At 44.3% G+C, this 13,842-nt stretch overlaps 1 protein-coding gene across 6 annotated transcripts in view; it reads right to left on the bottom strand.

The window, feature by feature from the left end:
• The window catches only part of LMO1 (LIM domain only 1), a 101,693-nt gene that overhangs the window by 20,081 nt on the left and 67,770 nt on the right, over positions 1-13,842 (bottom strand). For all 6 annotated transcript variants that reach the window (XM_080975361.1, XM_080975360.1, XM_080975357.1 and 3 more), the window contains exon 2: positions 10,662-10,875. In XM_080975361.1, the coding sequence (XP_080831487.1) occupies positions 10,662-10,875 (214 nt within the window). The remainder of the gene's footprint in view (positions 1-10,661; positions 10,876-13,842) is intronic.

The following is a 13,842-nucleotide window of genomic DNA, read 5'->3' as shown; positions in this document are numbered from 1 at the left end:
ACAAGCTTTTTCTGTGGTATGATAAAAGGTGACCTAGTTTGGGAGTCTTTTTACACTTTTCCAGTCCGATGAAGAGACAGACGCACAGATGGAACAAGATACATGTGCTACCTTTTCAGATTCACTCTTTGGCATATGTATGGTAAAGATCTATATGGAAGAACACTTACTTCCCTTCTACAAAATAAATTGCACCTTTTTAGTTGTGCTAAATGGCAAAAAAAACCCGCACCAAGGATAGGACCCTGGGCAGCTGCCTTGTTTCTTATGAGATCATTTGTCCATCTAGCTCAGGATTGCCTGCAGCAGGTATGACCAACCTAAGGCCTTCCAGTTGTGGTTGGACTACAAATCCCATCATCCTGACCACTGGCCATGCTGGCTGGGACTCCAACAACATCTGCAGGGCTACTGATTAGACCCCCTGACCTACATTTACTTCCAGTGGCTCTCTGGGATTTCAGACAGGAGTCTTTCCCTGCCCTACCTAGAGATACAGTGGTACCCCAGAAGTCGAACAGAATCTGTTCTGGAAGTCTGTTCAATTTCCCAAATGTTCAGAAACCAAGGCACGGCTTCCAATTGGCTGCAGGAAGCTCCTGCCGCCAATCGGAAGCCGCGGACGTCATATCGGACATTCGGGTTCCAAAGAACGTTTGCAAGCCGGAACACTCACCTCTGGGTTTGTGGTGTTCAGGAGCCAAAACGTTCGACTCGCAAGGCGCTTGGGATCCAAGGTATGACTGTACTAGGAACTGAACCTGAGATCTTTGGCAAGCAGAACATGTCCTCTGCTACTGAGCTGTAACCCTTCCACACGTATGCTGTTTAACAGCGCCTTGCTTACCTGGATAGTATACATCTTATAAAAGAGCAGTTTTTGCTGGTGAACGGATAGCTAATGGTTACAACCCTGGGGTCTGCATGGAATAGTGATCACCCTTTGAGACAAGCCACCCATAAGGCGAAGACTCTATCCTTAATAGATGAATGGGGATTGAAGCAGCAGATGTGATTCAATGTATGCAAGTGTAAAGTGAGGCACATTGGGACAAAAAAACCCAACCCTGCCGTGCGTCCCATGGTGCCAACCAAGACAGATGGGCAGCAGAGGAGGAGGAATGAGAGGCTGAGTGTGGCAAGAGCTCAAGTGGTGACTTGGGAAAGGGTCCTGCCACAATATTGCCAGAAGATACCAGGGGTGCTGTCAGGGACTGTCCTGAGGAGGACTGCACTGAGGAAGAATGGTGGGAGCCTCCCCCTCCCCCTGCTCAGGATCCTGAATCTTCCCAGGAGCAGGAGGACAGAATAGATTTGGAACAGTGGTTTGCAGAGGGACATAGTTCAGAAAGCGGAAGCTGGGAAATACTGGATGGGGAACAGCTAGGTGAAGACCAACTGCAGGAGAGAGTGAACAGACTCACTGTCTCTGGAAAGCAGTCCTCCACCTAGCCCAAGGACAAGAAGAGCTGATAAGGTGGCAGAACAGAATGCACATAGGTTATGAGCTCAGGTTACAAGATGCAGTATGAACGTGGGTTCCTAAGGAGGAAGTGGGTTGAACCCTTAATTGGGAGCATTCTGCCATTCCTAGGAAAGGGATTCTTTGTTCTCTCACTGTGACCATGAAAATTTCTAACTGGTAAGAAGACTCCTTTTCCTTTGTTCTGCTTACCTACTGCCAAGGGGGTGGGGAGGGGAGGGGAGGGGGAGGAAGCTGATTCCCTGAAGCCTGATAAGTGCCATCTTGGATAAAATATGAGAGGGACCCCAGGGAATTCCTGCCAACACATAATCAATCACAAGACAAGGTGCCCACACACCATTTGAATGTCAATGCCCATCATTTGGGGTGGGGGTGGCCCTCTCAATTTTATTGGGGGTGAAGAGACCTTGGCCCCTATGAGTTGGCTCTTAGGCCAATGACACATAAGGCGAGGAGTCAGCCTCCACTCAGCTGCCCAAGATTTCCATGGTAGCTGAGGAGGCAGCTGACGAACTAGCAGGGCTGCAGGCAGGTTCATCTTGCTGGCTTTCCATTGGCACCTGGCTGATGACTGGGGGAACAGGATGCTGAACGAGATGGGCCTTTGGTCTGATATAGCAGGGCTCTCGTTATGTAAGATTCACCCTAGCCACTGTGCCCTTTCAGCTATCAGTCCTCCTCTCTTCATGCCAGAGTTTAAGAAATCAATTACTAATTTCAGACAGAAGCCATTACATTTCAAAGCAGTAGACTCAAACCAGTGGTGATCTCAATATAAAGCTTCTCATCTCTGAAGAAGGAAGAATTTTACTATTGGGCACTTTCTTCTCCATGTCCTCCGGAATTTGCTAGAGCCCGACTCCATTTCTTTTGAGCAAACCGTGTAACCATTTTACAAAAGAAATCCAGTAAATTTGTACAAATTTGAGTGCTTCATTTCAACCACAAGGTTTTGGCTTGCCGGCCACAGTATTAGTATTACGTGGGGGAGACACCTGGGGTGTAACTGCTGCAACGAGCATTAACACACAACTTGAGTTTCACAGAGGCTATGCAAACACACATGAACAGAGCAGAGGTCTCTTTGGAGAGTTTAAAAATTATCAGTAGCAAAACAGCAAGTCTGAAAGTGCCAGAGGCAGGTTGGAACATCAAACGGCTGCAAGATTTAGTCCACGCAAGCTTTTCACTTAATCACAAGGCTTTAGGAAATAATAAAAAAGTCAACTAACAAACCAAGTGCAATCTATTTTTGCCTTTAGAGTGTGGAACTTCGACTAGACGGCCTCAGTTAAGATATCATACTTTGGGGAAGGTCTTTGCTTCAAAGTTGCAGACAGTGCAATAGAACTTTTATGCCAAAGCCAGTATGCTCTAATGGGATGACTGCTACATCTGAGAACGGTAGAAATGGGCAGCTGTAAATTTCTGCTCAGATCTTTCGAGCCAAATGTAGGTTAAATGAAAGGAATAGGGAAATCCTTTTATAGAGATCACATTATTATAGCAGCGTCCTCGCCTTACTCCTTATCCCGGCAATGCCATTCTGATGTGGCAAACCCACATTTCGTAGTAAGTCTTGTAGGATAATATCACAAAAAAGGGAATTAAAAGTGCTATAGCTTCCCTAGCATTGTTTAGGGAAGCATGTTTATCACCCAAGTGAGTTGAAGACTCGCTTGAGATAAATAACAAAGGTGATGCAAAATTCCTGCCCACATTTGTGGTGTGTGCATGTGCATGCGTGTAGCTGCTTATCTGGAGAACTCATACAACTGCAGGGAATTCTGTGGAGAAGACAGTGTCTATCTCTTTCTTTGGTGCTGGAATCCAGCCAGCCAGCCAGGTGCAAACTCCACACCTTGGGACTGGGCAAGGATGACACTTTGAGAAGTAAGAAGAGTGGGACTTCCCCAATAGCTTGTTTTGAGGGTGCCTCATTATGGGAACTCAAATTTCTTGGGACCTAATCAATGATACCTCCAGATATTGGGGGCGGGAGAGAAAATAAGTCAGTACAATGAACCTCGTCTTATGATTTATTAATTGCATTTATATCACACCTTTTCTCCAAGGAGCTCAAGGTGGCATACATGGTCGTTGTCGTCCCCCCCCCCATTTAATCCCCACAACAACTCTGTGGTGTGCGTTAGGCTGAAGCAAGTAGGGCCAAGCAGGGATTTCAGCCCTGGTCTCCCACTCTAACCACTACACCACATTGCTTTTGCTTCCTCTGAAATTCTACCCAGAAAGCTGGATGGGGTCATTTAGTCCCTGCCGCTTGTTACACCAAACCATGGAAGGTATTGTGCAAAAAAAAAAGGTTGCAGACTTTTTTTTCACCTACCCACGTGTGTCGTTAGTAGCTGTGTGTCAGTGACATCCATTGGGACTGCTAGGGCATGATGCAGGAGGCCAGCAGTAGGGGGAGCTAGAGCCAATGGCAAGCAGAGTCAACTACTTTGAGCTTTGTTCCCATCTTCCTCCCTGATGAGCTCAGTGCAACACTGAGACTGAGGATGAAGCTGGCAGCCACTGCTACCCCCTAAACTGGTTGTAAGTAAGAAGGCAGGCGGGGGGGGGGCTAGCTGGAGACGCACAGAGGTTAGTGGGGCAGTACCTATTTTGCCCTAATGGACCCCCCCACACACACACACTTCATGTATGGTTCTTGTTTTTACCCTCTTACATAGATGTACACCTTAAAAAATATGAACAGATTGATCGCCACCTTCTTTTGGGAAGTTATATTAATGATGTTTCCATCAAAATTCTAAAGACTGGTGCTTTCTATTTAAAAGTTCACTATTCCTGTCCAGTGGTATTTGTTGCCAGTGGCCACAAAACATGACATCTATTTGTGGAAGAAGCACCATTTGCCTTAAAACGATTCTTGGTTTTACCAAAGTCCGTTCCTGAACACAGAAGCTGCAGTCACTTGAATTAATCACTTTGACAGTTACTTGAGTCTGACAAGTTTGGCATGCGTACATGCGACATTCAGGGTCTATGTGCAGACCTGTGGTCTGACCATTTAATTTTGTTCCACCGCCCTTGCCTCAAAATGGTAGCCTGATGAAAACTAGGTATTCCCAAGAGCAGCTCTTCTCCAGGTAGAAACGGCACACTTCCAAGAATCAAGGTCTTACTCTGGACAGACAGTAATCAAAGGAGACACTGCAGCTACTGTAAACACCTTTCACCCACAGTGCTTATGAAGCACTTTGGAAACTGAAACAGGATGTCCACAGAACGGTTGCTGAGGACAGACCGCTGCACTATGCAACTGGCTGAGGGTAGGAAACACAGAGTATTGCTGTTGAGCTACAGTCATGGTTCATGAGCAAAAAAACATATCTTCTCAGGACATGCAGCTAATGGCCAGGATGGCTCTCCTCATCACAAAGAGAAAGAAAGTCAACCCATCATTTCTTTAGTATATACCTTAAGGACTGCCTTCCTCAGGTTACCTTGGGTACCACCTGAGCCCTTATATCCTAGCTCAGTCACTGAGGGTTCATCCATGCCTCCATTTGCCCCACTGCCTTTCCCCAGGAAAACCCATAGTTTAGCAGAACAAATGGCAATTGGCTATTTGTTCTGGTTTAGCACCAAAGAGCGGGTTTTTCAGGGGAAAGTGGTGGGGCAAAGGCAAACCGCTCCGACCCATGCTTTCTAGGCACAGGGAAAGTGTGGCCAAGCCCTGAGATCATCCAGAGGAATGCTGTTAGTTGTCCCCCATGTTACCAGTAGCAGACCTTGGACTCAGCTATACAGCTATATAGCTGAGTCCAAGGTCTGCTACTGAAGCTGCAAATAAAACATTTTAAATGTGCTGTAAAGTGCAATATACAAATGTGATACTAGATGGCGAAGGTGAGCTCAATATATTTTTCAATACGTTTTTAAAAAAAGCATTTTCACAGCAGTTTTTTTATATATGTGTAGATTCCATCCTTGAGGTCTCAAATTTCAGTGGTGCCCTGTGCGACGCCAAAATATAGCACCCTCCACTGGCAGCACCTCCGAGGCTTCTCACCTAATGCAGCTGAATAGGCCCTCAAATCTGTGCTCCCTCGGATCCGCCTCTGATGTTACAGACGCCTGACTGGCTTCACCTTGTTCTTGGGCACTGAGCACTGCTAGTCGAATGCCATGGAACACTCTTCTGGCACAGATCTGACAGACAATCCTTACCTTTTGACATTTGGGCGTCTCTTGAAGACCCTTTTAGGCCACCAGGTCCTCACAGTCATTTAAAACCTTCTTGATTAGTCAGTCATTTAATGATTGTTTCATACTGTGTTAGTGGTGTTTTATGTTTTTTCGTATACATATATGTATACTGCCCTAATATTTTATGAGATGGAGATGTGTATGTGTGTGTGTGTGTGTGTACATACACTTTTGTTAAATGAATAAATAATAATTTATTTGAATATATAGATGTTAAAAGAACTTAAAATGCTGATGAATTTCCATTAGGTTTTATTTTATTTTATTTTTTAAAAATAACAATTTAATGTGGAAATGTGGAGAACTGAATTTAAGACTGGGGAAATGGGAAACCAAAACTGACAGATTTGCCTATTCCCTACCTGCACTACCAGACACTGTCTTTGTTTGCAGAATACTAGCAGCACAGGCACCAGAAGCCACAACCATTAGATCTCCCTATATCACAAACTGTTCACGAAACTGTGCCTCGTGCTTTCTAGCTGTTTTACTTGCCTCCTTGTTTCTGGATATAATGGCATCTTTATGGAAAGGCTCTGAAACTGCATCTCAACCGGCATATTTTCCTGCTAATGTAAATTTAAATGTTAACCTTGAGAATGCAACTACTAATTTTCTGTGGGAGCCTCTATTTCTGTCCTGAATGGAACAAGCTTTACAAGGCATATGACATTCCAATAATGTGCCACTCAGCCATTTAGAGGCATTGTCAGAATACAGAGATGTGTATCCCCCTGCTTTCCCTTCCTATTCCTGCCTTCCCTTTAATTGCAATAAGCCAAAATACAAAAAAATAATTATGGTGAATGGAACTGAAGTCGGTTAAGGCTGGCAGGAAAGGAACATCAGCTCCCTGAAATCGTATCATACAACCTGACCCGCAGCCATGACATGGTTCACGGTGATTGTTTACATGCTTCAGTACAAGAAGCCTCTCCAAAGTATTTATTTGAACAAATAAAATGGACGTTTGCATAAATCTATGTTCAGATAGCAGGTCTGTGAGGTTCATTTACAATAGCTCCTACAAGAAAGAGCGAGGAGTTATTCATAACATTCAAAAAGGCATTGGGCGGAATCCAGGAAAAGCTAGTTGTGACTACTGAAATGGGACTTGGCTGTGATGAACTAAAATCCTATTTATTTCCATGAGTCTCAACTGTGACAAGTTTTTTCTGGGTTGTGGGGCCATAGCTAATAATCAACTAACCATAATTCCATTTGATAGCTAAGAAGAGCGATGCAAATGACACTCAAAACGGAAGGAGGGGGAGTATGCATGTTGAGATCACACATCTCAACGGAAAAAGGAGACTTGCAGATCTTGCCTCACACAAGAAGCAGGGCAAGTGGAGGCACAAGTCCCTCTCACGGTTGATGCCCTCTACTTTCCTGAAACGCCAGTGCCTTCTTCATTGCGAGCCAATGTGGTGTAGTGGTTAGAAGTGATGGGCTGGGACCTGGGAAACCAGTGTTCAGTCCCCTACCCAACCATGAAGCTCACTGGGTGACCTTAGGAAAGTCCCCATTCCTCAGCCTACAGGGTTGTTGCAAGGGAGGAAATGGGAAGGAGAATAAACATATACGTCTCCTTAAGCTTCTTGGAGGAAAGGTAGGATGCTAATGTTACATTAAAACAAACAAACAAACAAAAAACAGACAAAGATGCCAGAAGATGAGAGCCAGTGTGGTACAGGTACCAAGGGACTGATTTGTGGACCAGAAACGGTTTACATTTGTCTATTGAGAAGACGCTAGCCTTCCACAGGGTGGAGTGTTCAACAAGCCTTTGATGGATGAATCCTTTTCCCAGATTGCATCTGTACTGGAAGTATTTTTAAACTGTTTTTATATATATGGAATTGCTTTCAAATGTTTGCATTGTTATTAGATGTGACATTGTTTTAAACTCTTTTATGTATTGAACTGTTTTTACATTTTTACGGCTCTGTTTTATTTGTTTTATAAATGTATATTTTACTGCTGTAATCCGTTCTGGAACCTTATGGTACAGGCCAGGTAAGAAATCTAATAAAGCAAGCAAGCAAGCAAGCAAGCAAACAAACAAACAAGATTTTAATTCCATACATTGCTATGATTCTAATTATACCCAAAGGTAAGATTTTGAGAGGGACGCAGGTGGCGCTATGGCTTAAACATCAGAGCCTAGGACTTGCCGATCAGAAGGTCGGCGGTTCGAATCCCTGTGACGGGGTGAGATTCTGTTGCTCGGTCCCAGCTCCTGCCAACCTAGCAGTTCAAAAGCACGTCAAAGTGCAAGTAGATAAATAGGTACCACTCCAGCGGGAAGGTAAACGGCGTTTCCGTGCGCTGCTCTGGTTCGCCAGAAGCAGCTTAGTCATGGTGGCCACATGACCTGGAAGCTGTATGCTGGCTCCCTCGGCCAATAAAGCGAGATGAGCGCCGCAACCCCAGAGTTGGCCATGACTGGACCTAATGGTCAGGGGGTCTCTTTACCTTTAAGATTTTGAGACCTTTCTGAGGGCTGATTTAAAATGAGGGGGAGTGGACATTTTAGTGTGCCAAGGCTGCATTTCCCCTCCAAATCTGTGGTGATGATTTCTCTCTGGAAAGAGTCAAGAACATTTGCAGCCCTAGTCTTGATACCGAGGGCCAAGGTGATGATGCAAAAGATACAAGCTAACAGGGGGTCACACCTCCAGAGTGTCAGTATTTTGCAGGAGGGATTCCAGTAAGGTAAGTTTGCTCAATTAAAGTGGGTTAAAGGACTCTGTCGCCATGGAGAAACAAATCTATTTAAGAAAAAATAGATTTTTTTTATGGTTAGGAAAGTGACAGGAAATGCGCTGGAAAGTGTGAGCAGAACTAATGATCAACAGAAAGGTGTATAATCACTGTGCAAACAAGGGAGAACGACTGCTCGGTAAAGACTGGACGTGGTCTAACCTCTGCGTAAGCTTTGTGCAAGCAAATCAGGACAGATGCTCAATAAGCAAGTCATCTGCAGAATCCCCCAGTCTTGAGTGCTACCCATTTATGCCTTTGAACTGGAGCTGGAACCAGGCCACCTTCCCTCACTTTCGCCTATGCTGGCATGACAGCTAATAGCCGATTCCGCCTGCAGTCCCTTGCGTGCCACCTGAAAGGACAGAGAGGTCCCAAATCCCAGAGCTCTGGTACAAAGCGATGCTGGCATTTTGTAGGAGTAAAGGGAATGGCGTGTGTACGTGTGCTAATGCATTTGAAATGGCAAGAGGGCCTGAGCGGGACAGTCCCGTTCCACTTGCCCTACACAGGATGATGCCTCTTCAGCTACAGCACGGCAGGCCTCTGTGCCAGGGACCAATGCCCTGTTGCAGTGCACTAAGTGCCAGGGATACTTTTCAAATGGTATTTGAAAGCTTTTCTGCCATATGCTTTTTTTAAAAAAACCCACCTCTGTTATCCTACATGGATACAGCATCATTTTAACAAATTTATTGAGCCCCGCGAGAAAGCTGAAGGAACCATTCAAGCCCACCTAATCCACACAACGGGGCTAAGAATGATTCAATGCATATAAAACATATTCAGCAAAAGTTTATCCACACACTTTGTATAGGCTTGGTCCACACAATCGCTGCTGAGGTGGAAAATGGCAGTTTTGGAATTTGGAAAGTGGTGTCAGGTAGGACCATTTACAAGAGCTACGTTATTATTCAGCCCGTATCTGGAAGCAAGGTAAAACCATTGTAAGGCATGCATACATTTCCTTTATTTCATGATACTATGAATGTTTCATACAGCCTGTGCTATTTTTCTAGAAAAAGAGGAGCTGGAACTCACCATGAACATCTCCCTCATTCTCTTAGAATGGCAATGGTGCTCACCTGAGAGGTGCTGGAGTTGAGTTATGACAAGTTCCGGCTGAAAAAAATGCCCTGCCTATAGCACAGGGATTGGGAAGACATGGTGCCCCGTATATTGCTAGACCACAGCTTCCATTATTTCCATTATTTCACAGGCCACGAAGTTTTAAGTTCCTGGTGCACAAAATCCAACATCTGAAGGACCACAGGCAGCCTATACCCATTTGAGTATATATATATATATATATATATATATATATATATATATATATATATTAGCTCTTTATTTCTATTTGTATTATCTGAGTATCAAGCCCATAGTATTTTTGTTGCTGAATTTCACAGGAAACTGATTGTATCTCAATTGTTACTAAATTATGAGTAAAGCTTATGCACTTTTTTTACTTTTACTCTCCTCACTGCAGGAAAAAGTAAGCAATGAAGGGGGAGATCATATTGTTTTTTGAGCGTGGGAATTCTCCTCCTTACCCTGGGAGAAAAACCATCTTTTGACGGTTTCTCAGGATCATGGGAGATTCTGCATTCAAATAACTGAGGGATCCCCTTTGGTTGCTCAGTACTTATGCAATTTGGGGCAAAAGAAGGGCAAAGGAGGGAACATTTGCAATCCCAATTCATTTCCCCAAACCCTAGCAACTTTGGCCAAAAGAAATGAGAGAGAAATAAGGTCCAATAGGCTTTCTATTGTACTTCACTGCTAAAAATCTAAGCATAATTTCCTTTGAAGGTACATCAGAATAGAAAATTAACTAAGAAACTTAGGGTGTGATTGCATTTCATGTGTCTTTTGATATTTAAATAGCAGTTTGGGGTTTTTTTTTGGGGGGGGGGGGCAAGTATAACCCTTTCCTCCTGTACTATGGTTCCAACAAAAAGCACCCCACCAAAGTTATTCTTCCCGAGAAGCTGACACAGGTTTGTTTTGTGGGGGTTGGTCTTCTTTGTACAGGTACGCCACAGATTTTCCAAAAGGAAATAAAGTTAACAAACAATAGAGGTACGTCTTAAGCACCCCTGGCAGGAAGAAAAAGAAAGCAGTTTATTGAGTGAGATGCTTATAAGCAGGTGTGGCATAAAACCTAACTTACCTCAGGTAATCTCTGCGGCAGAGAATGAGATTTGCCTTTGTGTAAAGTGTTGATCCAACCTCTCCCAGGCGACAGTCGCAGCAGGCGCACTTTAGACAATCTTCATGCCAGTACTTATCCAAGGCCTTCAAAAGGTATCGGTCCTTAATCTTCCGGTTGCAGCCAGCGCAGCCCTTTTGCTTCCCTTTCGGCTGGACGGATAACATTGGCACACCTATGAACAACAAAGCACACCCATGAGGATGTTACAGGTAACGTTACTGAGCAGGTTCCTGCTAGCTCTCGGAGGAAATCCCCTGTACAGAATGTTGGCAGGTTCTTGGTGTTTTCTAGCCGGTTGTCCACTAAGTGAACAGACAATCTGAGTCCCGTTTTTTTGCTCTGAGCAGCATGATTAGTTGCAGGGATATGGCCATAATTTGCCCCCATAATCAAACTGGCTTGACACCATGGATTTTGCTTACGTCAAGGGTGGGCAACTTGCGGCTTTCCAAATGTTGTTGAGCTCCAACTTCCATCAGTCTCAGCCAGCACGTCCAACAGTCATGGATGATGGGACCTGGAGTCCAAGGACAGACATCCAGATGTCCGCAGGTTGCCCACCTAGTTGAGGTTAACCTCTCTGCTACCTCTACTGAGTCTTCTGCCTGACTTCCAGAACTACTCCAGCGATTCTGATCAAAAAGCTTCATTAAGGGAGGGGGGGGGGAACCATTTCAGAAGATAGGCTTTATGCAGACACGACATGATTGGTATGATCAACTTGTTGCAACTTTTTGAAAAAACGTCAAAATAAAATAGAACAAGGAAAAAGAGATAAGTAGCCTCTCCCATTGATCAGGGATCCAAGAGCTGCTGAGATGTTGCACCTTTTGCCTCTCAAGATAAACATCATTGCGAGGAGAACACCAGCCTGGCCCCCTTCATTGGCCAGAGAAGGAAAAGCTGCAGTGAGAAGCTGAAAGGCAGCAACAGTGGCCCATAAGCTGAGGCAGGGCCACTGAGCCACTTTCTGGATGATGTCGGTGTTGTTGTACCTTACCTGGACGAGGCTGGGGTGGCTGGGGCTGCACAGCCTGTCCAGGTAGCTGGAGTCAACACAAGTATTGGGGAGTGGGCAGCTGGGCAGCTTCACCCAGGGCTGCTACTGAAAGGAGTTATGCTAAGGAGGCTGGAGGCGAATTCTTCAAGCATCTGACAATGTTTGGCCACAGTCAAGTAACAGGTGGCCAGCTGACAATATCTGGTCAATTGACTGGCATGCTAATCCTAGATGCTTCCCTGGAGCTTCAACCATCAAGGTCAATTGCTGGACCTTGGTCAATACCTGAAGCTGCTTCCGAATGTAGTGATCAAGTAGTATGCCTCTCAGCATGTCACGAGAAAAGGTATCACATGGGCATTGTACAAGAACGGGCCTTTTCTGCAGTGGCTCCCCGTTTGTGGAATGCTCCCCCCAGGGAGGCCTGCCTGGTGTCTTCATTATGCATCTTTAGGTGTCAGGCAAAAACGTTTCTCTATAACCAATCCTTTGGCTGATTAAATATTCTTTGGCATTTTAAATGTGTTTCTCTTTGGTTTGTTTGTTTGTTTGTTTTATGCATTTTGTGTTCTCATTTTGTATTTTTATGCTGTGAACCACCCGGTGATCTTCGGACTAAAGGCAGTACAGTGGTACCTCGGGTTAAGTACTTAATTTGTTCTGGACGTCTGTTCTTAACCTGAAACTGTTCTTAACCTGAAGCACCACTTTAGCTAATGGGGCCTCCTGCTGCCACCACGCCGCCAGAGCACGATTTCTGTTCTCATCCTGAAGCAAAGTTCTTAACCCGAGGTACTATTTCTGGGTTAGCGGAGTCTGTAACCTGAAGTGTATGTAACCCGAGGTACCACTGTATACAAATTTAATAAATAATAGTAATAACAATAATGATACCCATTCTGAATACTATTCTTTTATTCTTGGGGTGATCCCAAAAGGTCCCATTACATACACACGAGGTACAAAGAAGAAAGCAAACAGCACTGTCAAATTCTGGTTGCAGTGGATCCATATATAACTATACCCCAATTATAGCAGAGTAAATAAGTTAGCCAACTGTGTGTGAGGATTTCCAGGGTTTGTGTTTTGTTTCTTAGAAAATAATAATTTCTTCTCTTGTCCCTGGTAGCAAATGTCTTTGCTCCTACTCCTGAATATTTAGGAACCATCAATATCCCTATTAGAAATGCTTGTTTCCTTGCACTAAAAACAAACTCAACCCCAACGCACTTATTTGGCCTGAGATGAGGAGAGAATGAAATGGTCGCTAGTAGGATAGTCAAAGGAAAAACTCTCTTGCCAAGTTGAAGTAGTTTTCAGACCAAAGCAGGATATATTATGGAATTATTAACAGACCCTTAACCATAGTGGTTCTAGTTAATCCCGCTATGGCAAGTGACATTTTATGCTTTCCTTAAAAGCAAGGGTGACCTGAGGGTAGCAAATGCTCAACACATAAAAACCGCCACTCTTACAGTAATAATTGCTTTGTCAGAACTGCAAGCGGACAACAACAGCACTTAAGACACTTCAAGACAAACAGGGAGGTATTGATCCATTCGTTATCAAAAATGGCCTCAGTACTATGGAGACAGGTCAAGTAATGTTCAAAAACCCTTGAGACTTAAAAAGAGCCCTCTTCACTGAGCCTGCTGGAGTCACAAAAATCCACTTTCAGTGTTAATGCCAGCAACTTTTGACTTTTTTTTAAAAAAAAAAACAGCCTACCAAACTCATATTACTAAGGAAAAATACAACCATGTTCTCAAAAGACGGCACACAATCAATAGTGCCACTCAAAATATGTCTGTGACTCGGAATATATGGATGCATGCATAGGCATTACACAAGATCTCCCCTGGGTAGCTCCCTGTTATTATTTATTTGTCAACTGTGTGTATCCTACTCTTCCGCTAAGGAGGTCAGAGTTGCACACAGGATCTAGAGAGGTTTGGAGAATTTGTCCTTTGCAAATTCTTCCGATGAACTGACCTGATCCACAGCTTCCAAAGTAAGGTGTGGGACAGAGTGTAGCTATCCTTCAGATTTCACTCTCCCCCCGATGTAGTTCTTGTGCTACAAAAAATGCATTTACCCAGCCATTACCTGACCGGTAATGCTCTTGCTTGATCGTATTTT

Source organism: Podarcis pityusensis, assembly GCF_964106645.2.
Source record: "Podarcis pityusensis genome assembly, chromosome: 1".
NCBI lineage: Eukaryota > Metazoa > Chordata > Lepidosauria > Squamata > Lacertidae > Podarcis > Podarcis pityusensis.
Note: the sequence above shows the minus strand (reverse complement) of the source record. Positions and strands in the feature narration are given on the sequence as shown.